Consider the following 25,946-nt stretch of genomic DNA (forward strand, 5'->3'; position numbering starts at 1 on the left):
ATAAATCTATTTTTTGATCAACAGAAAATTGACCAGAAACAAGCCATGTTTAAAAGCAAAGCAAATATTCACCGGTTCCAGTCTGCTCTGGTTCCCTAAATGTGAATATTTGCTGATTTTCTCATCTTAATCAGTGATAATTCTTCTGATCTTAATAAGTAATTTAAAGGCATACTATGAAAGGATTTTCTTAAAAAAAACAAAACAATGAATGGACTCATACAAATCAAGTATAATCCCCCTCCTCACTGCTTATGACCCATAGAGCTGCAACAATTAATGGATTAATTACCTCCGTCAAGGAGGTTATGTTTTTGCTGGCGTTGGTCTGTTTGTCTGTTTGTTTGTCTGCAAAATAACTCAAAAAGTTTTGAACGGATTTTGATGAAGTTTTCAGGAAAGGTTGATAATGGGACAAGGAACAGATGATAAAATTTTGGTGGTGATCGGTTGAAGCGAAGTGGATAAAATAATAAAATGGCGGGAAATCCGAGCTGCTTGGCGGAGGTCTGCGCTCTGAGTGCTTTTCTAGTTGATTAGTTATCAACTATTACATTAATCCCCAACTAATATGATAGTTAATCAATTGGTTTGAGTATTTTTTTAAGAAAAAAAGGTAAAAATTCTCAAATCCCAGTTGTGAATATTTTCTGGTTTCTTCATTCCTTTTTGACAATAAACTGAATACTTTTGGGTTGTGGACAAAACAAGACATTTGAGGACGTCATATTTGGCTTTGGGAAACACTGATTAACATTTTCTGACATTTTATATACTAAACAACTAATTGATTCATGGATAAAATATTCAAGAGATTATTTTGCGATAAAAAGAAGCGGTAGTTGCAGCCCTACTGATCCACTAGAAGTACGTGATGGTGTATTTATCTGCATAGACCCTGCCCTCTGCCTGTATTTCGTTCTTTTCGTCTTACTTTCCTGTTTTCAGGACATTCCTGGTCACAGCATGCAGGTGAGGTTGGCACTTTATAAAATGGTAGGGACCATGTGCCAGACCATGAGAAGCACGCAGCCAAGAGGAAGCTACAAAAATTGAAAACACAGCACCGATAAAATGCAAACATTGCGAGCCAAAACACTAGTCTGGTGTTGGCTTTGATTTTGACATTCAATGCCAATAATACTGTGTCCAAACAGTAACCAACAGTATGCTTTTAAATTATCTTTGAATTTGGATTGTTGGTCTGACCAAATTTGATTTTTTTTTTTAGAAATTTTTTTATTTTTTTTTATTTTGTGTTTTACAATTTTCTGACATGTCATAGATCAAACATGTGAACCCCTGGAAGACTAGCTGTGCTTTAGGGCACTGCTAATGGGGATCCTGACAAAAATTTGCCTTTTTTACGTTCAGTGTCCTGCCAGATGCCTTCTAATTTTCAGGATCTCCTCCCAGCAAACAAGTTAGATTTTTGCTATAGTTAATAATGTGTCTTCATAGTAGTGATGGTGGTATCAGTGAAAACAGTCTAAAACATGTTGGTCTAGCATGCAGTTTTATGTCAGATTGTATTGTAAATTTAGGACAAATAAGGGTTGCTCCCTGCTTTCACTCTCTTTCAGCAAAAGTGATTAATATGTGATGGGTCTGGTTAAATAGCACCTAGGTGAGAAATTACAACCAGTCTAACAAAATACAAGTAGCTTCTGGTCTAAACAGCTCAATTAGTTTCCTTTCTCAGCAGGATTTGGCTTGTAGCTATCCATCAATCTGGCTGTCTTGGTTCATAAGAATCTTGTTGGTTGTTAAATGGTTTTAATTGCAAAGGAGTGAGGTGAAACTTGTCAGCGTGGCCGGGAAAACACAAAATTAGTTTCTGCTTTGAATGGTACAGTCTGTTTTAGAAGTCTGCTGCTGATGTCAGACCCCTCTCTGTGATTTACTTTTCCAACACAGGGGTGGAAAACACTCTGTTCTTTGTGCATATGAGTCAGCCTTATAGAAGCCTATTGAGCAGGTTGGATCTGCTTGGTTAACATGCACACATACACACTAATACACATACACACACATTTACAAATACACACACCGCATCAGATTCTGTTCCAATCCACATTTGGCTCCTGACTGACCTGACTGCCAGTAGAGGTGATTCAGAGGTGAAGGCGGACTTTATTGGTTTTAGAGGGAAGAAGCTGCAGTTGTAAGCATTAATTGCATTTATTTAAATTAGACTTAATTCAGTCTGTTTTATCTGCGTGAGCCACGTAAAGTAAGTAAAACAAATCAGGATGAAAGCCACCAAGAGGTGGTGGATGTGAATGAAACGGTGCTGTGTGACTACAGGCAGAGGTGGAAGAGAGGGAGGATATTCTCATGGAAATGAAAGTGAGGCGACACTCCATTACATGACTCAGAGATGGAAAGGCTATTCAGCGCACACCCTAGAGTTTCAAAAATATATACTGCATTTGCAGGAGTGTTGTGCTGTAACACAACTAGTGCATGTGCTTTATTTTTAGCATTACTAGACTCAGCATTGATTTATGATACTAAATTGAGAAGAAAGCTATTGTCTCTGCAGATTTTCTTTTTCACAACAAGCTTAACATGTAGAAGATACAGAGCTGTAGAAGGGCGCATTGCCTGTGATGGCAGTTCAGACAGCCTTGATTTGTCTGTATCAGTGAGTTTACTGTAGCTAGGCCTGTGGCTGGCTGTCAATCAGCAGCAGGAGCTACAGTGAGGCAGTAATAAACAACGCTCACCACATTCAGGATTATGGTTTTTGTTTTGTTGCCCTCTGGTCAGCCATGGTAAGACACAGGACACACAAGAAGAAGTAGTCTGCTTATGGAAAACTGAGCCTTCCTGATCTTTTATTTAAAAGTTGACCCTAACTGTGTCGTTATCTGGGTTTTTCAAAAGACATGCCTACTCAGCTCAAAAAGTGGCGGACGGTTAAAGCACTGGTAATAATAACTGAAAGAGCTAGTTTGGATTTTTTAAAGTGGGGTTGTATGAGGTGCTTATCCATAGTCAGTGCATCAAGATGCTCCCATTTTAGAGAAGCAGGCAGGTATACTGACAGGGAAGTTAAGCAGTGTACTGCTGTGAAGGGGGGCAACAGCAAAGCATATTCTAGCCACATTTAAAGGACTACTTAATGAATAAATACCACTAAAAGTGGACACTATATTTAGAATATCCCCACGGCTTTACCTCGATGTCAGACAGCCCTCTCAGATGTGAAATGAAGCTGTCATATCGCTCTCTTCAAAGCCACCGGACTCTTCAGACAAATACAGTTATTTTACGTAGCAGAACATGGGAGTTGCTTATCTACCACTGTCTCACTTGTTTAGCTGGTTTGTGTTATTGTGTGACTCTCCGACCCAAACTAACATGTTGTCCACAGCAGCACATTGCTTAGCTCCATGCTAGGAACACTACTGGGAAACTACAGAATGATATAAAAACCTTAAAAAAGAAACAAAAAAATGATAGACCCACCCTTTAAAAGAGAGTGCCAGAAAGCTTTTATATTACTCGCCTATTACTTGAGGAGACACTGGAGAAAGTAAGAGTGGGAACTATAGGTTAAGTCAACATACATTAATACTATAATGATTTATTGCCCATGAGCATGACTCTATTACAACACATGTACTTTTAAATGATGTGATTATATTTGAAGAGAATTACCTTCATTACATCAGGATCTTTGGGCCACTGATCAGGAAACCATGTGATATACAGTCTTATAAACTGTGCAGAGTTTTTACTTCTTTAACTCATGTATACACACAACCACCGACACACACACTAATGTTACACATGTGCCATCAATCATTTGTCAGACTGGAAAAAGGCTCAACCAGACTTGAAATGCTGTTGGCATAGGAAAGAAACACCTCTGCATCAGAATCTGAACAAAGTGTGTTGCAGTGTTGGTGCTAGCTTCCTGTCTGACCAACTGGATCCCAAAAGAGGTACAGGCGATACAGGGATGGGAGCCTTCAGGGTAAATTTCAGGACTGAATTATATTGGTCAGAAAACAGCGGTGGAGTGAAACTTTGGAGCATGTTGCACATATGGCCACACACCACTCAGTGATGTGAGGGAGTGAGTGTTGTCATGAACAGCTGATGGAAAGGAAAACACCTGCTGGTTACATCACTTGTTGGGGTGTTTCTAAAAGCACAGCATGCTTTATGTTTCTAGAGCAGTGCAGCAGTGGTTTTCTGTGCTTAGGTGTACATTAATTTTACACCACCTTAGATTTATACCTGTTCCTAATTTTTAGCCCTGACTGCTCTAAGGGTAGCAAGTTAGTCAGTCGGTCAGTCCACTGCTTTGATCAAGACTGAAATATCTGAACACACCAGATGGAGTGCTGGGAATTTGGTACAGGTATTAATAGTGCCCAGAGGATGAGTCCTACTGACTTTGGTGATGTCTTGACTTTTAAGTAGTTATTTGATACTATAAAAAGGGGGTCTGATGTCATGATTGACAGCTGGGTGTAACAATCGATGTGCTCGCTATCAATGACACTGCTGGTGATGGGTGGGACGGTGGGAACTCTATACTACAGAGATCCCTACTGCGCAGACTCTGGCTCCAAATGACATCACCAATGCAAGATGGCAGCCACCGTATCCTGGATATTTTGGCTTCATTTTTGTATAGTCAGAGGAAGTGGAGACTTCTTGTCCGTTTTCATAGACAGTCTATGATGCCACCATAAAGTTGTGGTTTTGAGTGACATATTTCAGCAACCTTTGGATCAAGTGCCGTGACATTTGGTACAGACATCCACATTTCTTGTAGTACAACAAATGACTCACATTTGTTTGATATCTGTATACATTTCATATTACACCGTAGTAGTTTATATAAATATGTCATGGAACAGGACAGTCACGCTTTGTGTGCTGTATAGGTGTTTACCTCACTGCATCAGGTGGCGAAATTTTACATGATCTCATGCCAGTGGTTTATTTTTTTCTCCCCAGCTCTATTTGAGAGCATGTGCATTAGATTACTGCGATAACCTGGTTAAAGTAATTGTGCAGTCATGTTATATATGCCCTGGCATGTAGTCATTGCAGTCCTGTCCAACACAAAAAAACACACTAGAAGATGCAGACAGGGGGCTAAATAGTAATTCTGACAATTATGTTCAGTGTGATGAGGCAGCAATTATTTCTTGTGATTTGAGGAACAAACCTTTAGCATCTTGTGTCAACAGTCTGTTTTCGTATTCAGCCTATATCCTTAGGTAAATTAAATGTCTTCAGTTCAGAAACTACAATTTAGATTAATATTTGGATGCTAATTAAATGTGCTCTTCTACATTAAGAGGACACTTTTAATCCAGCATATAGGAACAAGACTCAGGTTGACTGTTCGTCTGTCAGACAGTTGTTATTTGTCATGTCAGTGGTTTGTGGTAAAGTCCTGTTTTCTCCCTCTGAGATTCTGTCTGCCTCTCAACTCATGTGATCGAGAAACGAAGCTGGGATGTTTGATAGACAGCAGGGATGGCCTGTTATCTGTCACAGGGCAAGGAACTTTGGGGGATGTCGGTGAACGCTGCTTGTGTTTGCAGACACACTGGGAAGGTTTTATCCACCATCAGCTAGCGTCTGGTCTTGTGGTGTGTGTGGCTGGAGGCATCCAGAAAACCAGCAGACTCACAGCATGAGCTAGAAACTTGATGAAGAGACAAGATGAACCGGGAGTTGGAGTATATGTTCGTCGAAGTAAGTTTTTGCTTCTTTATCTCATCCCTCCATTCAGTGACTACGTAGATTTGTTACCAAAAAAGATCTTGACTTGAAATTAAATTAAACCATCTGATCTGTTGAAAGAGACGCTGCTCTCTTGGTTTAGCTGAATGTGGGTCTTTGATAAGTGATCTGTAAGCTCTTGTCTCGAATTTGGGATATTGCCTCTTTAATGTGCAACATGGAGCCCCACTCCTGACACACCCTTGTTCTGTAGAAAATAGTTATATCAGTGAAATCAGCAGGGCAGTCATAACAAATCAGATTTTAGCCTGAGCTGTGTTTTGGTGTCTGAATAACAGCTAAAACTTTGTTTCAGATCAAAGTGTAACCACTGGACAGTTTGTCCCAATCGTTCTAGATACAGGGCTGCATATCTGACTCACCAGGCTAGGACACAATCTAGTTGACTTGACAGAGAAGCAACATGTTCTTCATTTCAATGATATTCGGGCAGTGTGTTCGTATCCTTTACACCCACAGGTCATATAGATACTTTTTCCACAGATATCTGTTTGCTGTAGCATGTGGTACGTAGCAGCAAACAGAGGACATTTTTAGAAAACCAAGAAAGTAGTGTCTCTGAAGAGCTGCTTCGCTTAGCATGTCTCGTTTTATTGATTGTTTCCTGATGAGTTGAATGAGACTATTCAGGCTCATTGGTAGAAACATAAGACAAAAGCGCAATTGTGCACTGACTCTCCTACCCTGACTTAACACACAGAAGTGAGCTACACTACTCCAAGAGTCAGCGCTGACCAAACTAATGAGATTAGATACTGGGCATCGTCACAGCTTCTTAGTAAGAGACCCTGATCTTTGGCAATCACCGGACTTTGGCATGCTAGTTGTGCCAAGATCCTAGTCAGGGAACACCATCGGGTGTAGTGAGACTAGCACAGTTTCTTCCCCAACCAAACTCTCCACCAGCACTGAGGTCTTTGTATCTTGGCGTCATGCTGGGTCTGCCCAGCTGAGCAGAAAAACAGCAGATTCTCACATGAGTGGCATCATGTGACGAGGCCTCTGCAGTCTGGGACTCCATTGACGGCTTTACTGAGAATATGTGGGCAAAACACTTTTCGCATACCACTGCAGCTGTCTAGGTAGTCTCTGCCTGACTGTGCTGTAACAATGCTTTCACATTTTAATCTATTTTCTACTTTATTTGCCCTTATTATTGCCCTAGATTATTTCACTAAGAATAGTTACTTTTTAAAAACAGAGCAGAATTAGCAGATTAAAATTTATTTATTTTAATGTTAGTGATCTGATAGGCATTTATTTATGTTCAGACTGCAAGCAAAAGTGGCCCAAATCTGACTCTTTTGCCCACATGTGACTCAGATAAATCACCTAAATCACCGACCTCAGTCTGAACAGTCACATCGGAATTCATACGACATTTTTGCGTCATTCTAGACCAACATTTCTCACAATTCTGGCAGAAGTCACTGTAAATTCAAACATAGAAGCAGTTTCAGGATGTCAACGGAAGTCGCTCATCACATCCGGACATTTTGGATGAAATGTGTTTCAGTGAAGCCACTGACGTCACGATCCTACCACTCAGGCTCTGACTCAGCATCCACACACACCTCCGTACAGACGTAGCAGCCATTGCTCTATAAAGAGCCATTTTCAAGAATTTGGCTGTCTTTCTCCTCGTCCTCGTTGTCATGTGCTCAAGAATTTGCTGGCTTTCACTGTATGTCAATTTATAAATGAAACCATGAACGCTTACTCCAGTGGCCTCCTGTTTGTTACTGTACAACAGCATGCTGCCTGTAATGTTTTGTTATTGTTCCTTTGCCGGTTAGCTTAGTACCATGAAAAGTTCATACTAGAAAACTCTGAGCGATGACTCCAAATTGAGCACCAAGGCTTGCAGTGTCAGTGTAACCTAAAGGCCCTGGTGGTGTGAGTGTAAGCAGGAGAAAACAGTGGGAGGGTTCAGAGGAGTCACAGCAGGCCAGAGTGAAAGCTCAGAGCTCAGTGTTAGCAAGGTGAAGTCCGTCTAATCTGCTGTTGACTTTGTGCAGATTTGTAAACACTTGTCATGGATGCCCCGCCCTGTAGTTATAGCCCTATATCACACAGGCACGCACTCACACACACATACAGTACTTGCACGTAAACTGCACACACACTCTCCCAATGCCCAAATCTCTGTGACCTCCAAACCTCAGTCCTTCCCTAATATCCTTGCAGAGGTGTTGCAGTAGAGTCGAGAGCAAAGGGAGGTTACATTTACACCTGATCTGCAGAAATTTGCTATCTTAAATGTTAAAAACAGCATGACTGGTCACCTTTCTTTATATTAAGAGATTAATATTAGATGAAATCGGTTTAATCAAGTGTCTATTAATGTGAACACAATCATACATGTGTTTCTGCCATGGTTCAAGGAGACAAGCAGAAGCTTTGTCATCCTGTTAGCAACACAGCGGCAACCTGTAGCCATATGTGAATGTAATTAAATCTCGGTGTAGTTGACTTGAATAAGATTAGCCGGTGTTGCATTAGCCTGATCAGGTCCTGATCCTTTGTCTCAGTTAAACCAGGATTAGCATCAGCCCAGCCTTGTACCTTCAAGAGCAGCCTTACCCTACTGTGAAGTGACCTGCTGTCGGTTGCTGTGAGGGAAAGTGTGGACTAGTTAATTATTCGATATAAAAGAAAATGTGTCATTAAATAATTGATGTGTCAGAAAACCAGGACACTGACACGAGAACACTGATGGTGATAAATAATTGTTGTCCTCCAATATGATCTTTACTGTAGTGAATTGGTAAATAGTACACTGTGTGGAAATGACTTATTACTGGAGAACTGGTATCATATCTGGGAGATACTATGGTATGCATTGCTTTTTATTCAGACTGGTATTAAAAAGTAATTGTGTAATAATCTTGCAGTTTTCAGAGGCAGGTTTCAGGCTAAATGTGTAGTACACAGCTACAGTATTTGTGGAAAGAGAGAGACTTTGATCATGAAGCCCAGTGTTACTGTAAAATTCTCTGGTTTATCAGCAAAGTGTTTAAACTACACTGCAGACAGACCTGTGACAAACACAGTGATGGCAAACTCATGAACAGGATCAACACAGTTTGAATGTTCATCGTCAGGTCCAAGTTAAATAAAGTTACAGTAGGTCTGGTGTGTGAAATGTCTGTATCAGCCAAGCGGCAGCCTCCAGGGCTGAAAAATGAAACCATCACAGAAGTGCCAAAAGCTGCAGTTCTTTGAATGACCACTTGAGCCTTGTTTCAGAAGCAAGTCAGTCCCCATAGATCTCCATGTTAAAATGCACCATGCAGAGCTGATCTTCTTCCAGGCGCTGTTTGTGAATAGGCCTCTTGTCCACGGCACAGATGTAAATCTCTGGTAGCCCTGCACTTAAATGATCACCTTCTCCATATATTTATCACAGGCTGATATTTACGGAAAAAGGGAAAGATGTCTGACGGCTATGATTGGTTATTCCCCGTCACATAACCTGTGGTGCGCGCTGCTGTGTTGTGTTCTAAAAGTTGAACTCTGTTTATCTCAGGGCGTAACTGTCGTACCCTGAAAGATAGGTGCTTGGAATACATGCGCGCCAAGATGGTGTTGCTCTGGCATTTGAGCGTGCCTACTGTCTACATTAAAAACAGTGACTTTAAGGGTGCAAAAAACACAGCATGTGTATAGCCCCTTAGTCAGAACCTCCCCTTACTCCACCACAGCTCTAACCTCTTGTCCAAATTTTGTCAGTTGTGGCTCCAAAAAAACAAACAAGATGGTGACAGCCGAAATTCCCGAACTCCAGGCTTTAAAACAGGAGTCCGCAAATCAATGGGTGATATCATGATAGCCACGTCCATGATTTTATACAGGCTGTGGTATTGTCACAGCGCTGCTGCATTTTTGTAAAAGAAATCTGATGCCCAGGCACCTTCTCATCGTCACACAGTAAATTAACTACTATCAAGTAGAATAGAGATTGTTTGTGCGCAATCAATTCACCTCACACGCAAACACTCATCTTAAACAAGCAAACATCTCTGTCTCTCACACATGCAGTGCAAAGCTGTATAGCACAGGTGCTGCAGCAGTAATGTCTTTCATCGCACAGAGCGATGTTTGCATAGCACATGCAACATATGTGTTGCCCTTTACAGCCATGGTACATGCGACATAATCTGTGAAAAAAAATCATGTTCTTCGCCATGTTTCTAACGGCATTACCAGAAATTAATGAAAACCAGCAATCAGAGCTGAGGAGTCTCTAACGCACTTGTCAATCACTGCTCATGAACTAAAAATTTGTGGCCCAGCCGCCATGTTGGAAACTGTCGAGCTGAAACAGAGCACCGCCCACCACTCAGAGCAAACATTCTCATTTTACAGCTAAACAGTGCACTAAAATATTTTTCTGGAAACATTTGAGGTGAGAAATAGGCCATGCGGTACCAGAATCTTGATTCATATTTGATCAGCACCGCCCAGTTTAACAGTTTGACCGACCAGTTAACGAGCAGCTCACTAGCGGTGAATGGTGTATTTCACCAGACTGACAGCTGTGTAAGAGACTTCTCGGCTCTGATTGTTTTATTCCAACAGGCACAGTAGATTCTAGCAAATGCCATTAGAGGCAGTGGGAGGAGGAGGAGAAACGTGATTTTTTTCACAGACTGTCTCATGTAATACTGTGTGAATATGGTGACAGTTTCAGCAAATAAAGGAAAAAGTTATTTTCATAAAGGTTACCAACTGTGTAATCGTATGCTTTCAGAATCTGTGTTGTGCGATTGTTTCTGTATTGTCTTGTCTTGTGTGTGGAGCCACGTTGAAGAAGATTTTCTGTTATGACAGACAAAGTTTTCTGAATCTGAATCTGAATCTGGATGCAGGATCACACTGAATACATTGAACATGTCACCATCCATTTCAGATGAGAGCATCTGTTGCAGACAGGATGCAGATGGAGGAAGGTGTTGTATTGTTTGTATTCTAATTCTAATGCGTTGAACACAATACAGCTGACATTTTCTACTTGTCTTGTTTTAAGCTCCGAACCCGTCTTGCATTTTGTACATTTAAAAGCATAATTTATTACACAGAGGGCATGTGACCCTCACATCAGTTTGACCACACCCAGTGCCCTGAGGTACAGATTTTACCCCAGAATTAGAACTATAAACACAAGTTAGCAGCTTGAGTTCGTAGATAGCGTGTGTACACTCATGCAAGTGGCGTTCTGTATGTGGGACGAGCTCAACGCAGAGGCAGTTTAGTCACGTGATTTATGACATCAGAGATGCTCTGATGTCTGTGGTCCTTTTTTGTCATCCTCTCTCCTCTTCATCTTCGTCTGACGCCCATAACTCACCATCCTGACTATCATCCGTCCCTCTGTAAGGCAGACAGAGAGGCTGCGCTCTGACTCATCACATTTCTCTCCGGCTTTTAGATGCTCCTCTTTCCCAGCTTGTGTTTCATTGTGGAGGATTATGTCCTTGAATCATGTAAATGTCTGTCAGAGTGTGTGTGTGTGTGTGTGTGTGTGTCTGTCAGTGTGTGTGTGTGGTTGAGTTTCATCCTTCATCTCTCCTCTGTTTCCTGAACCCAGGGGAATTTGTTGGTCTATAAATATGATTCATAGCCTCAGCCGCTACATTATATTGCTGCCTGTCTTTCCGTCCCACACTCAGGTACACATACTTGTAAGTATGTGTTTTGGTCTAACAGGAAAGAGAAAGATAAGAAATGTACAGACTGGCAGCGTTATTCAGGATAATCAAGCTTGACACCTACTGAGGTGTGAAACAGGTGTCTGCGTGTATGTGTGTGTGTATGTGTGCGTGTGAGCGGATGATTATGAGGATCAGGAAGTGTTCTCAGTAGCGCAGTGATGTCTCTGTGAGGTGTGATGCTGCTCAAAACTCACTGATGCTATTTTTAGCCTCAGTCCTCCTCCTCTCCTCCCTCTTTCCCTCTTTCCCTCCATGTCTCTCTACCTCTCGTCCTCTCTCTCCGTTGCTAGGAGGCTGGCTGCTGGGACGGTATCCTTTGGGGACCAAAAAGGTGAAACAACTAAAAAAAATGGTAGAATGGGAAGAGCAATAGAGAGAGGCAGGCAAAGAGGTTATATCTGCCTATAATTCTGCATTTAACACCGCTTCCCCCATTTTGTTTCTCCTATAAATAGCTTTAAGGTCCATTTTCCAAAAGTGTAGCAGATGTATTTCATATCTTGAGAAACTTCGGGAAACCCACTACGATTTGAAATAAATATTTGCTTGTTTGAACAATGTTGGCTTCACAGCAGGAGATCGTAGTGATTAAAAACAGTGGCCTAAAGGTGGTTTAAAAGGCCACAAATAATAAATGAAAACTGGGAGCAACAAAATGGATTTCCTGAGTAGTATAATCATGTGCAAATTGCCATTACGAGCACTTTTCTCGATCGATCACTGGTAACATTAACAATCAGTTAATCATGATTTACTTCTTTAACTTAGAATTCATATAAAACAATATTTTTTTTCCTCAATCAAAGCTCACAGCAACATATTGCATATTATTTGACAGCATTGCATGGCCTATGAAAAATATAAAAACTCAGAGGCCCAGAGTTTTAAAACACGTGGCGTGGTGACACAGTGGTTAGCATTGTCACCTCACAGAAAGAGGGTTCCTGATTCAAACCCCAGGGTGGGGGAGCCCTTCTGTGCCAAGTTTGCATGTTCTCCCTGTGGCAGTGTGGGCTTTCTCCGGGTACTCTGATTTTCTTCCACAGTCCAAAGACACACAGGTTAATTGGTGACTCTAAATTGTCCGTAGGTATGAATGTGAGCGTGAATGGTTGTCCGCACAGCTGAAAGTGACAGCAGCTCTGATAAATTTGTCAGTTTTGGCAGGCAGATGTTGCACCTCCAACATTTCAGAGCGTTGTCACAGAAGGTATATAGACTGTTCAATGAGATGATTGTGCCAATAAATATGTCAGTGTTAAAGAGACAGTCGACATTGCTGTTGCAAGTTCTTTATTGGCACGTTAAACAGCTTATTGCAGAAATTGTCTTGAATTTTAATGTTGATTCATTTGTTTTTCCTTTAAACATTATATGTGGGGGGGACAAAGGATGTCTCTAACTAGGAGTAAGAGGGATGTTTGAGCTCACAGGTATCTCAGTTGTGAGTGTTTGTATCAAACAGATGTGAGGCTGTGATGTGTGGTTTGGTCAGACTGGTTGTTTGTAAAGGGTCCCTTTTAGCTGCTGTTTGATTCAGCACACACATATGGACACATACTCCGTGTCTCTCTCTCCGTCTGTCTCAGTGTATGCTTTTCTTTTTCTTGATTTGGCTCAACACAGCACTCATCTCTCTTTCTGAGAACCACATGCACACAGTAGAGCTTGACAGAAAAATTAGCTAATACCGGACGATTTATCAGCTGGTATTAGCTTATTGCAGATACATTCGTATCAGGGTATGTGCCAGCAGGTGATTTAGAAAGAGCATAGTCATTACACAGTCCAACAGGGCACTACCAAGTTCATTTTTTAACTGTAAAATGTCAGTATATACTGTATATTGTCACAGTTGACCCTTCCTAAGTCCCGCCCCTTTTTCACTGTCTGCTCCAATAACAGTTGAGCAAGTTTGGAATAAGGCAGAACCTCGGTCAACTTTCCTCGTATCCTGTTATACCTAAATATGCTATGTGCTAGGTTCATCTATGTTGAAAAGAAAACCTAATTTTTAAGATGGTTAAAAGATGAGGCTAGAGGACTGTCACAGTCTTGACAGACACATACATAGTCACATCTTAAGTTAGTTAATCTTAGCAAAACAGTAGCTAACTAGCTAGCTAACATATAGCTACATGAAGAGGACTTAGCCTTATGTCAGATCAACAGTGTCAGCCAGGTTTGCTTTGTCCTTACTTCTGTCGTAATGTTTAAAATATTTGGAAAAGGACTGATGGGTTGGTTGCTGACATATTTTTAAGATGACATGAATTATCGTTAGTTCCTTTGTTTACATTAAATCTGCAAGTCTATATACCACCCAAAAGTAACTAACTAACTAACTAACTAACTAACTTTCCTCATCAAATCAAGACTAACATTAGGTGATCACCATGGTCTCTACTACAGACTGTAAAAATAATAGACGTAGCTATCATGACGTCACCCATCAGTTTGTGGACTCCTGTTTTGAAGCCTCAAGTTTGGCATTGTAGTCATTGCCATCTTGGTGTCTTGGAGCCAGAAGTGGCCATAACTGAGCAAGAGGCTGGTGCTGTGGATGTGACTGAGAAGCCGAGGACACTATCAGCAGACGGCCTGTCACTCAAAGGAGTCCGCCCATATATATGTGTAACGTAAAACCTTTTCTTATACCCAGAGGGTGAAAAATGGACACATACCTGGCAGTGCAGCAGCAATCTTGATAGATAATCTTGTCATCCTCACTCTCTACCTCTCTCTTTTTCATAAAGAGGGGAGCACCAACTAGTGTCATTTCACCTTGTTCATGAAAGTCAACGTCGTGAATATATCCTTCCATCACATACTGTAGTCCTTGGCTGTTGCCTTCTTGATGCTTTACTGCCAGACATCCAGAAACTATCTAATAAACACTGCTGTACCCAGCTAAATAGAACCAGTGTTGTTTCTTTTAGTAAAGCTTGTCTGACTTTTCTGACCTCAGTTGTTCCTTATTTCTTCATTTATTTTTCAGTTTTTCAGATTTTGGTTGTTTTGTTTTTATTAACCTTGGCCTCAGACTTGAACAGATTGTAGACCCATTGCTTCTTTTTTAACTGTCACTCAACAGCAAACCTTAACCACATGGCACACTACCTAACCACACTGATCTCACAGATTGGTGTTCCTGCAGGGGTGGAGAGAGAACAGGATTAAAGAAAGGACAAAAATGGGACAACCTGGGGGCTTTGTGGGGGTGGAGTTTTAAACACTTGTATAACGCCTTTGAACACATTCAGTAAGTCTCTGTGTAAGTCAGACACTGAATGTCTCTGACAAATACATGATACATTCTTTTGGTGATGCTAAGTTTAAAAAAGTAATATTGGGGTATCAGTATGGAAAACACTTAATTTCATTAAACTCCGTCATTCTTGGAGAGGCTTGGCTGTCATTTCACATCACTACTCTTCCTAATACGAAGAGCAAGAGACAGACAGAGAGAGGGAGGGCGAGGGTTTGTGTGACCATGATGTCATGATTCAGATGATCAGTGGTGAAGCAGCAGACCAAATTAACCAGGTTCTCCCTCACTGTGCCCTTCTACAGTGAGCTCTTTCACTCTCACATCTTTAAAACCGCTGTCAGCAGTTTATGCAGCAAAGCTATGAAATTGATGTTGGATTTCCAGAAAGACTCCCCCAAGTCCTCTGAAAGTATCAAAAGTGTCATTGACTCACTCCTGTATTAGTAGTTCACTGTGTGTTTGTAATTCTCTTGTATTTAAAGAGTCAGAGAGTCTCAGCAAAGTGAAAATCCTCACTCATGTTGAGATTATAACACTTAAAGGTTTTAGTGTCTAAATCCTGTGGTGATTTGTGGTATATGTGAATGTGGGTTTGTTTTTAAGTCTCTCTACTCTGTCCTGAATAATGCTTTAACCAAGGCAAAAAGATGAGGAGGAATATATTTTATCAGATCTGATCTGATTGTTTTGGGAGCAACAATTTATTCTAATTGATTTTTTCACGAGGTGATGGATCCTGTATGAAACTAACACACACATGAATATCAGGGGCATCTTTTCCTTATTTTCTGTCACATACATAATGTCACAATGTCATATGTGGGTACTAAATGTGGCCAAAGTTTCAAATAATGAGATAATCGGATGTAAAAGTAATTTCTGTGAGCAAAAGTCTCTGGCTTCAGACTGTCCTGAATACTCTGTTTCCAATGTTAGCTTGAAACAGATTTCTTCATATGTTCATCTGCACCTACATGCTAGAAAGTTAAAGAAATACGCCATCTTGGCTGATGATGTTGGTAATTTCTCCCCAATTTCAGATCATATTTCTGCTTGAACGTGTCTGGCTGTGAAAAGAAGCAATTATTGGTAATTTATCATGGTACAAAGTGCCGCTATACTCTGTTACAGTTACTCCTCCGCTGCAGTGTCGCTGCAGAAACACCAAAATGTGGAAGGCCCGGAAACATGACCAATCACAGCAGACTGAGCTTTTTCGGGAGGGGGTTTTAAAGAGACAGGTGCTCAAATGAAGCATCTCCATCAGAGAGTTAATTCATTACGGACAGTATGAGGAAAATAAAGTGTTTTTTGAACATTAAAGGATGTCCACATATGGGGCTGCCCCCAACTAAGAATTTCTCTAGTTTGGTTGACTAGTCACCCGCATTTTTGCGATATTAATTTAATAATTAAATTATATATTTTGGGTGGGGCAACACAATGGTTTGAGTTCATGGTCTGACAAAGAATAGTATCAGTGACATTGTTAACACTTTGCTACATTACAGAGAAATACAAAACTGTACAAATATTATATTTTATCTACAAGTGCATGCCACACACTGAGCTGTTAATAACGCTGTCAGCAAAGCAGTAATGATTGTGCTAAGTGGCTAATGGGCATGTAGCTACTTACATGTTTCAGATGATACGTCATGTTTGGAGTTGACCGTGTGTGTGTGTGTGTGTGTGTGTGTGTGTGTGTGTGTGTGTGTGTGTGTGTGTGTGTGTGTGTGAGTGCATGCGCCTACATTTGTGAGCTGGATTCCTCAGCCATGTGACTGCCAGTGTTCATCACTGTGTTTCCACATGTCTGTGATCAGCTGATTGCCTCCAGTCACAAGTCTGTAAGGCCTGAAACAGTTTAATATTGAACTTGGCTCTGTGGGTACGTGTATGTGAATTTTAAATTTTGACCGCACGATATCCACAACTGCATTCCTCAGTGGTTATGAGCCTCTTTTTGTTCAGCAGTGGTTTCCCACACTTAACTTGCCATTACGAGCCATGTGCTCATGACTGTGAAAACATAGAACCCAGTGTTTTCTCTGAGGTCATACTGCTTTAACGATCAGTAGAAAGGAAGTAGCCTTGACAGTCATCCATTTTTTAAAAGGTTTTAGTTTAACTGAGGTGGCGCAAACATGAGTCACTATCACTAATATCTACAAAATAACGTTTCTTCAGCCTAGGGCAGGACAATACAAACTTACCAGACTGTTTTAGCTGTTCTTTATATCCATACTACTGATGATTATCTATCAAAAACCTCATTGTGTAAATATTTTGTAAAGGCACCAATAGTCAATCCTACAATATTGTCACAATATTGATATGGAGGTATTTGGTCAAAAATGTGATTTTCTCTGAATCGCCCAGCGCTACACCAGCCTACATGAAAAACAGGGTAAAGTGGGTTTATTACACAGGGACTCTTCTGATTTTTTTGAAATAAGTTAAAAATGAGGCAGTTTCAAAGGATATCATAATGTTGTCAGTGTATATACAGAGCCAAAATTAATAGAAGGCATCAAAGTCTTGAAAATATATGTTTTGAATGGTAATATAAAATGTCAGTAACTCTGACTCTTGACATAATTTGTATTCCTCAAGTGCTATGACACGTCTTTATAGGGCTGTACCCGACTCATAATTATGCTAGCTGAATTGGATTTGGCTGTGGAGTACAAATATTCGACTATTCATTCATTTTTTTCCCCATATAGATTTTAACAGGGTTCAGTGAAACGTTCAATGTGACAGTGACACTCACATAATACAGTAAACTAGCAAGCTAACTATGCTAACAACAGTTTGGAAATGTGCAACAACATTTTAGATATCATATAAAGCTAATGTCTATATTGTATTAAGTAGCTGTGAGCTATAAATTCCCCACTTCTAAGCAGAAGGCAGAAGATAATGTTATCTCAGAGCATGACCGGGTGAAGTCTCTCTTCCTGTGGGCAGCTGACTCTGTGTCCGCAGCTGCCTGTACCAAAGGGTAGCATGAAGGAGGGAGAGCTCTCTCTGCAGCTAAATCTGGGGAGCAAGACGTTTCTAGATGTACACAGCACACTGACTGACAAGAGAAAAAAAAATGCTCAACTTAAAGGAATCTCAGTCGACTGAGGGGGCTCTGATTGAAGATTTGAATCTCTGACTTTCAGGAGGCCGCCCTGCATCTTTATTTAACTTTTCTTTCTTTTTTCTGTCTCCCTGTCTCAGTGTGCTCGGGTGTGGATCCCCGATGCAGAGGAAGTGTGGAAGTCTGCTGAGCTGACCAAGGACTACAAAAATGGGGACGCCTCCCTGCAGCTTATGCTGGAGGATGGAAAGGTGAGGATGAATAGAGGTTTATATTTTTCTTCTCTCAGCTCTTCTTGTTGCATCCTCTGTTTCTCTCTCTCTGCCTCAAAGACACTTCAAAGTGCTGCTGGGTCTCATTAGTGGTTATTGGTTTTACCATTAGCTCTTTCCACAAATGAGACCTGCTCACAAAGATGCCCCCAAGGAGCATTTTAAATGTATAGCAGTAAATTCAAATCCTCAACTTGGAATACAAACAGCTTCCAGGCAACAGCACTCCTGTTAATGAAAGAATGCGAAGACCATTTGCCATATTGCTCTTAATAATATGTAAATGTAACTAGCAACATCAAGGCGGTTACTGTATGTTTGTGGTTCTGGCTGTTGAAAGGAATACTTCAATCCTCAAATGATTATGTGTGTATCAGTTACTCCTTGCATGTTACATCATATTTGTGAAGGATGCTTCGTTATTCTCGTGTGCCTCCACGGTGAACAAAAAACCCAAATCTGAAAATTCTTGATGAATTGAAGTCATGTGGCCACGTAAAACAACAGCAAAACAATGTCAAAACATCTGTTTTCAAACTCTCACACAGCTCGTGCAGTATAATCTGAATCCCATTTATCCAGTCACGTCCCTTTCTGTCAGGGAACTGAACTAGAAGTTCAACCTATCTATACTCTTTTTAAAGCCAGACTCCTCTGACAAAAACAGTAATTTTACTTGTAGAGCTGTGGGTCTACCACAACAATGCTTTTTGGCAATAAATCTTAGAACATTGGAAAGCCTCTTTTTTTTTTCTTTCAAATGGTGCCACATTTGTAAGGAACATGAATTTGTGGGATGAGCAGCAGAGCTGAGTATGTGGGTTGCGCCCATGAAATTTGCCATATGTTCTCTGCCAATGCCAAATGGCTTTTTTTTTTTTTGCTGTTGCTCTTGACTCTTGTTTTGAGCTTCTGGTACGCCCAGGTGCTGACAATCAGGTCAGATACCTGATTGCTGACAATCAGGTACCTGATTGTCAGCCTGATTACCTGATCACCGTCAGGCCCTGTTGCATGTCGGCAACACGTGCACTGGAACCTGAACATGGGGAGGAACATTATGTTCAGAGATGAGTCCAGATTCTGCCTACAGCAGTTGGATCATAGGGTCAAAGTGTGGAGAAGACGCGCAAAACGCTTTGCTGATTGCTGCACTGATAGAGTAACATCTTTTGGTGGAGGCAGTGTGATGGTGTGGGGCCCCACATGTTGATCCCTCACTGGAAAAACAAGGCTTGTCATCATTGGAGGCAGTCTCAATGCAGAGAGATATCGAGATTAAATTCTGCAACTAGTGGCAATCCCATATCTCCACAGTCTGGGACTGAACTCTATCCTCCAAGATAACAACGCCCGCCCCCACAGAGCAGGGTTTACCAGAGACTACCTCCAGAATTTGGGAGTGGAGAGGATGGAATGGCCTGCCAGCAGTCCTGACCTCAACCCTATTGAACACTTGTAGGATCAGCTTGGGTGTGCTGTTCCTGCCATAGTGACCAGCACAACCACGTTGGATGACTCGCGACAAATGCTGGTTCAAGAATGGGATGCCATCCCACAGCAGTGTGTGACCAGGCTGGTGACCAGCATGAGGAGGAGGTGCCAGGCTGTTGTGGCTGTGTATGGTTCTTCCACACTCTACTGATGCTCCTGTTTCTTAAATGGATATATTGTTAAATTGCCAATATGTCTTTTTTCTTCAGACTTCAATCATCCAATCCACCAAACAACACCAAACGAGAGTCAACAGCAAAAAAAAAGCTGTTTGGCATGGCAGAGAAGATTTGGCAGATTTTTCATGGGCGCAACCCACATACTCAGCTCTGCTGCTCATCCCACAAATGCATGTTCCTTACAAATGTGGCACCATTTAAAAGGGAAATAAACAGGCTTTCCAACGGTATAAGATTTATTGCCAAGAGGCATTGTTACAACAAAGAAATAATATACCAAACACAAATTTCCTTACTTTTTGTGCTTAGTTTAGATGATTGTGCAGCCTTGATGGAGTCATGCCCTCTCAGAGTGCCCTCTGTGTTGTTGGCTGCTCTTGAAAAATAACGCACTCAATTAGTCAGACAAGCAGTACAATAATCTAATTTATTCTTGATGTTGTTTGCAAAAAGACTTTCTGTAACAGAATTAAACCAAACAAGTTTCAGAAAAAGAACATGATCCATTTAAAAGAGAAATAACAAACAAAAGTCAAGTGTTTCCATGCAGAGAGAGGCACCAAACTGAAAACAACATTAATACAATACAGCTTTGAATGACTGGTGGTTTTGCTCCAGAGCCGTGCCAAATCAGTAGCCTGTCTCATGACATTTTTGAGAACATGCATGAAATACTGTATGAATACTTTTATTGGAAGTGGTTATTGATTATTAGTCAGCTGCAGGCAGCCAGACCTTTAAAACTGCAACAGCCAAAAGTGTAAAGGAGCTCACAGATGTTCATCTCGACGAAATCTCTCAATGTATTTTATCACAGTACTTGATTTAACCAAATACTTGTCACTTTTGGCTCAAGCAATAAACAAAGGCATGTTTCTCTCTCTTCATTTGGTGAGTACAAACATAGGATGTATTCTGTTAGCATAGTGAGGACGACTGATACTTGTTTTGGGAAAATCAACACGACTGTCATGTTGAATTTTGGCCATGGCCACAGAAAGTACTTACATCTTATCGGCTGGCAGTAAAAACAAGTCAGGACACCTCAGACACATTTTAATCTAGGCTCTTGCACTGAGCTGCTTAATGTGAGTTAATGTAATACCTGGTCTGTGGAAGACATGAGTATGAATAATGACACATTATAACTGGAAAGAGTATCATCTTAATATGTACAATAAGTAAGAGGATATGAACACAGGTTGTGGCCAGATTTGGACTGGTTCACCATCTTTTCTTTTAAATGTATGAATTCCTCGTAATGTGTTGTGTTCTTTGCTCGATTCAGCACACTCTGTTTTAACTTTCTCTTTGCTCTGTTCTCCTGGTCATCTTCAGAACATTGAACACAAACTGGACCCCAAGACGAAGAACCTGCCTTACCTGCGAAACCCCGACATCTTGGTGGGCGAGAATGACCTCACAGCACTCAGCTACCTCCACGAGCCGGCCGTGCTGCACAACCTCAAAGTCCGCTTCATCGACTCCAAGCTCATCTACACTTACTGCGGTAGGTGGCACATTAACCGTCTAATGAAGCTCTGATGTATGTTGTCAGTGTTTCAGAATAAATTCATACTTTCAAACAACCTAAGGTGTAATGAATGGTAATATAAGGAAAAAATACAGAGATTGAGTCAAGAGGTGAAAGAGGTATTCATATTGTACATGTCTGTTTGATCAAACAACATGAAAACATTTCACTATCAATCTGTAAAATTTTTCAACACACTTAACACATGAGGTTGGCATTGATTTCTATTGTGTTTATGGCTCAGTCATTGAAAACAACAGAAACCCCATTCATCTTTTTGCACTCATTATGGCATGCTAATCAGCAGAGTAATGTCTGAAACTGGATGGTCTGACAGTTTATTAGTTAAGCACTGATTTGATGTCTGCGACCTTCAATAACCTTTGTTGCATTCATACTATAAATCAAGCATTGTTTATTGTCTCCATTCAACACTTAAAATGATGTATGCTTTAGTATCAACTGTGTCTACACCAGGCCCCCAGGAAGTGAACCGTGCTTTGAAGCCAATTTTTGTAGCGGCCAAACTGTTGGAATTACATCCATCACGTAGTGCCCTGCGGCCTAAAAAGACTTTTCCTATTGACTTAGATGTAAAAGTGATGTCTGCAAATTAATGGATGCATTTCTGCGAGCGTCACAACCCTGGTGAAATGACTCGTTTCACAATTAGGATTTAAACCATTCAGTCTGATAACTTTTGGAAAGTCTAGAAGAGACATACGATTGAATCATTTTATCCCCACTCAAGTTAGCGGAGCGCTAAACCGGAAGTAGCCAACTTGGTCAGGAGACGTCTGTAAGCCACACAGTGCCTAAGCAGTTCCGATCATCCATTTGATTTTTTATGTGACAGTTCAACTTTATAGGCTTCTTGCACCACTGAGCAGCTTTAGTAAGAATGAACGGGGCCCCACCTTCAATGCTGTATCCATTTCTTTCTATACATCCATGATCTACACTCATTGATAAAACTAAAAAGCAAGGCTTCATTCAAGAGCATAAATATGCAGTATGACATGTTTCATTTAGTTTTAATCTTTTTTTTTTTTTTTTTTTTTTTGAGTCATAGTCACTTTGCTCTTGAGACCCCCGAATCTCCACTGGTACTATATTTTAAAGTTTCGTATTTGCTACAAATACGAAATAAGGAAAATTAGGAAAACATTATGTCCACCTGTAACAATTTTGTTAGACCAGGCTTTATGTACCTCGCAACTGAACCAACTGGATAGTGAAACATAATGGATATAAACATGTGCATCATGTTTATGTTTTAAGATGGGCTACTTACTAAGTTTTGTGGAGAATGGCTGAACGTGAGCAACCATAGGTGCATGCAACCAAACTTGCACCTCCTGGCTTAGAAGCTGTAGCATATGGAAGCACTTTGGCTTCTGTGAAGTAGAAGGAAAAGGAACCTGGATAAGAGCCACACTGTATGCAAGTCAATCAATCTGTTAATTATGGATCATTATATATACACACTATGATTTAAAAGTAGCAAGTAGTCACACAGTGGGAAAAAATAAATCGTGTAGAAATCAAAAACACTGATGCATCAAGATGCATTGATAATCATTTCTATTATGGCATTGTAGCTTGCTGAATATGAATTGAATGGTGAGGTGCGTAGAGATTCCAACCCCTGATGTATATGTGATAAAATCTGCTTTCTGGATTCATGCAAGTTCCTCCTCTCTGTTTAAGTTATTGAGAACAGTGTGAGCTCCAACACCTTCAAATGTGATAATGAACAATATGCAGTATATAGATTACTGTATATGAAGTACAACACCTACCTTCCTAGTTTGGAAAGAGGCATCCCAGTGTATTACCTGTTCAATGTGGTCCAATTCAGCTGCGGGTGAGCTCATACTTTCCCTCTATGTTCTGTGTCGTAGGAATCGTTCTGGTGGCCATCAACCCGTATGAGACGCTGCCAATCTACGGAACGGACATCATCAATGCCTACAGCGGTCAGAACATGGGAGACATGGACCCACATATCTTCGCTGTGGCAGAGGAGGCTTATAAACAGATGGCTAGGTTTGTGTGTGTGTTACCTGAGTAGCCTCGACTTTAGTCTCCTTGTTGCACAGCCCCCTCTCTCTTCTGGGTTTGTAGGTCAAAGCTCAGCCAGAAATAGGCTCGTGGTGGTCTCACCGTCTCCCTCTGTCTTCCTTGCTCTTTTAATATTGCTTTTCTCTGCAGGAGCCAACTAGTAGATTTCTTAAGCCACTCTCTGGGAGTTTATATCATCAACCTACACGTGTGTACTAACAGTACTGTACACCAAATTTAATTAGCACTCAGATCTCCCACCCTCATTGCTTCACTACTGCAGGGCAGCTTTAGTTGAAGCTGGCAGTAGTCAGCAGTAACCCTTTCAGTATGTCCAATATGACGCTGCACAATTGATTCTATTCATAATCTCAAGATGTTACAGATGTAGCCTGTTGAATCTCAGTGTGCAAAAGATTCTCTCAAAGTCTGGGGGCTTTAACTGCAAAGGCAGTCACCTTCTGTCAGGGAGCCAGTATAAATGACTTAACGAGGAGGTAATATTAAGCACAAATTTTTTGCTCATTATATGACTCAATGTTTAAAATAAAAAGTATGCAATCCGTAATACTTTCTATACTGAGATGAATCATTTGAGTTAGTAATCTGTGTTCCAGCCAGTCGGAGTCAGGGACTGTTGATGCGTGGCATCATATGTGACGCCACTGGTAAACACTCAGCCCAAGTTGTTGTTGTGAAACATGACTAAAGTTTCTTTACATAGCCCAGTTTGACATACAGGGTCTCAACAGGCGTCAAATGCTCATAACATCAACAGTTCACACCGCCCACACAGACCAGGGTCTCAAGGAAGACAAGTAAAACCTCCCAAAATTGTAAAGTCTAAGACACAAAAAAATCAAAGAAGACCTGGGAGAGGAAATTTAACCAAATATTGTAACTTCGTAAAGGGCTAGGAATGCAATAGGAGCCACAGGTGGAAAGATGCAAAAAAAAAAAAAAAAAAAGACAGCAGCAGAGCCAGCCTGCCTTCCAGCAGCTGGGAGCTTATTTCAAAGAAAGGTGGCTCAGTAGGAGAAGGTAGTGCTGCCTCAGGATTTTATCTCAGTCCTTTTGAGAATGTGGAGGACAGCCTGTTGAGGTAATAAAACATGCAAAGGAACACAGAGGCTTAAAAAGGTGTGTTAACACCTGCTCTGTCTGCAGGCACTGAATATGTTTGGTGATGACAGCATCTGGCACTTTCTATCTGCCCAAGAACTAACTTGGGCATTGCTTGTGTCACTCTCTAAATATTAAACTTCACATGATCAGTACACATCACAGTCACCACCCTTAAAGGGCAACTCTGGTATTTTGCCATGTTTGTGTGTAAAGTGACTTATGGGAACAACAATTTTTTATATTGGTCCAGTATTGAGCGAGAGGGCTTCAGCCGACAGCTACCAAATAGACTGCAGTCTAACAACTCGCCGCAGTGTGCACCATCAATATACATCCACTAGTTTTGCTTGATAGACCTTTTTGTTAAAGAGAAAGATCCTTTTTGTTTAACCAGAAACAGCCTGAAGTCGCTTTCAACAAACCCACCAGACTATTTAAATAAACATTAATTTTAGTATGTATAGAGCTGGCATATTTTCACATCTGACTGGTTAAATTAGGGTTTATTTTAACCAATCCAGAGCTGGTGATAATTGGAACATTTGAAAGATGAACCCAGGTGGTTTTTGTGAGTTGTTGTGTTTTTATCGACTTCAAACTAGGTGTGTTTTACAATGATAAAATTGTCTGTGGTTAAACGAAAAGGATCTTACTCATTAACAACAAGGTCTATCTCTGTGGAGCAAAAACAAGCACTTTAAGTGGATTTAAATTGAGGGTGCAAAGTTGTTACATTACAGACTGTTTTGTGGCTGCCAGCTGCTGCACTCCTCCTCAGTACTGGACCAGTAAAAAAAAAAAAAAAAATGTGGTTCCCATTTAAACACAAAAACATGGGGAATAATAGTCCAGATTGGAAAATACAGAAGTTACCATTAACTTTTAGCCTTACTCTCAACGTCATTGACTAAAGTAACACTAAAACCCCTCTTATGCCCGTTGGAGCCAACACTTGACTGGCAACAATTTTCTACGTGGCCTCAATTCTTTACAAGTACACTAACCTGTGCTATACACAGTTTCTCAGTTTTTGTTTGTTTGTTTGATCTGTCAGGGATGAGAGGAACCAGTCGATCATTGTGAGCGGGGAGTCCGGAGCAGGAAAGACAGTATCAGCCAAATATGCCATGAGATACTTTGCTACGGTCAGCGGCTCCACCAGCGAGGCCAACGTCGAGCAGAAAGTCTTGGCTTCCAACCCCATCATGGAGGTGAGGACTGGAAAGACCTTAGATCACTTCTAGTTTTATCTTAAAGAGAAGCTGTTTCTTACTGACGCTCAAGGACACTATAAAAGAAGGAAACTACATGACGTCAGTGACAGTGGGCCACAGTGTGGTGCCACTTCTATTGTAGTCAATGGGGTGGGCACAGCAAGTCACACTATAATCCATCATATCTTTGTTGTTTCAGCTTTGACTGAA

The 25,946-nt window shown here is 40.9% G+C and overlaps 1 protein-coding gene across 4 annotated transcripts in view; it reads left to right on the plus strand.

The window, feature by feature from the left end:
- Positions 1 to 25,946, plus strand: part of myo5aa (myosin VAa) — a 74,737-nt gene that overhangs the window by 1,667 nt on the left and 47,124 nt on the right. For all 4 annotated transcript variants that reach the window (XM_050046034.1, XM_050046040.1, XM_050046049.1 and 1 more), the window contains exons 2-5: positions 17,995 to 18,105; positions 21,138 to 21,309; positions 23,238 to 23,382; positions 25,577 to 25,733. In XM_050046034.1, coding sequence (XP_049901991.1) covers positions 17,995 to 18,105; positions 21,138 to 21,309; positions 23,238 to 23,382; positions 25,577 to 25,733 — 585 coding nt within the window. The remainder of the gene's footprint in view (positions 1 to 17,994; positions 18,106 to 21,137; positions 21,310 to 23,237; positions 23,383 to 25,576; positions 25,734 to 25,946) is intronic.

This window comes from Epinephelus moara, chromosome 1, assembly GCF_006386435.1.
Source record: "Epinephelus moara isolate mb chromosome 1, YSFRI_EMoa_1.0, whole genome shotgun sequence".
Classification (NCBI taxonomy): Eukaryota; Metazoa; Chordata; class Actinopteri; order Perciformes; family Serranidae; genus Epinephelus; species Epinephelus moara.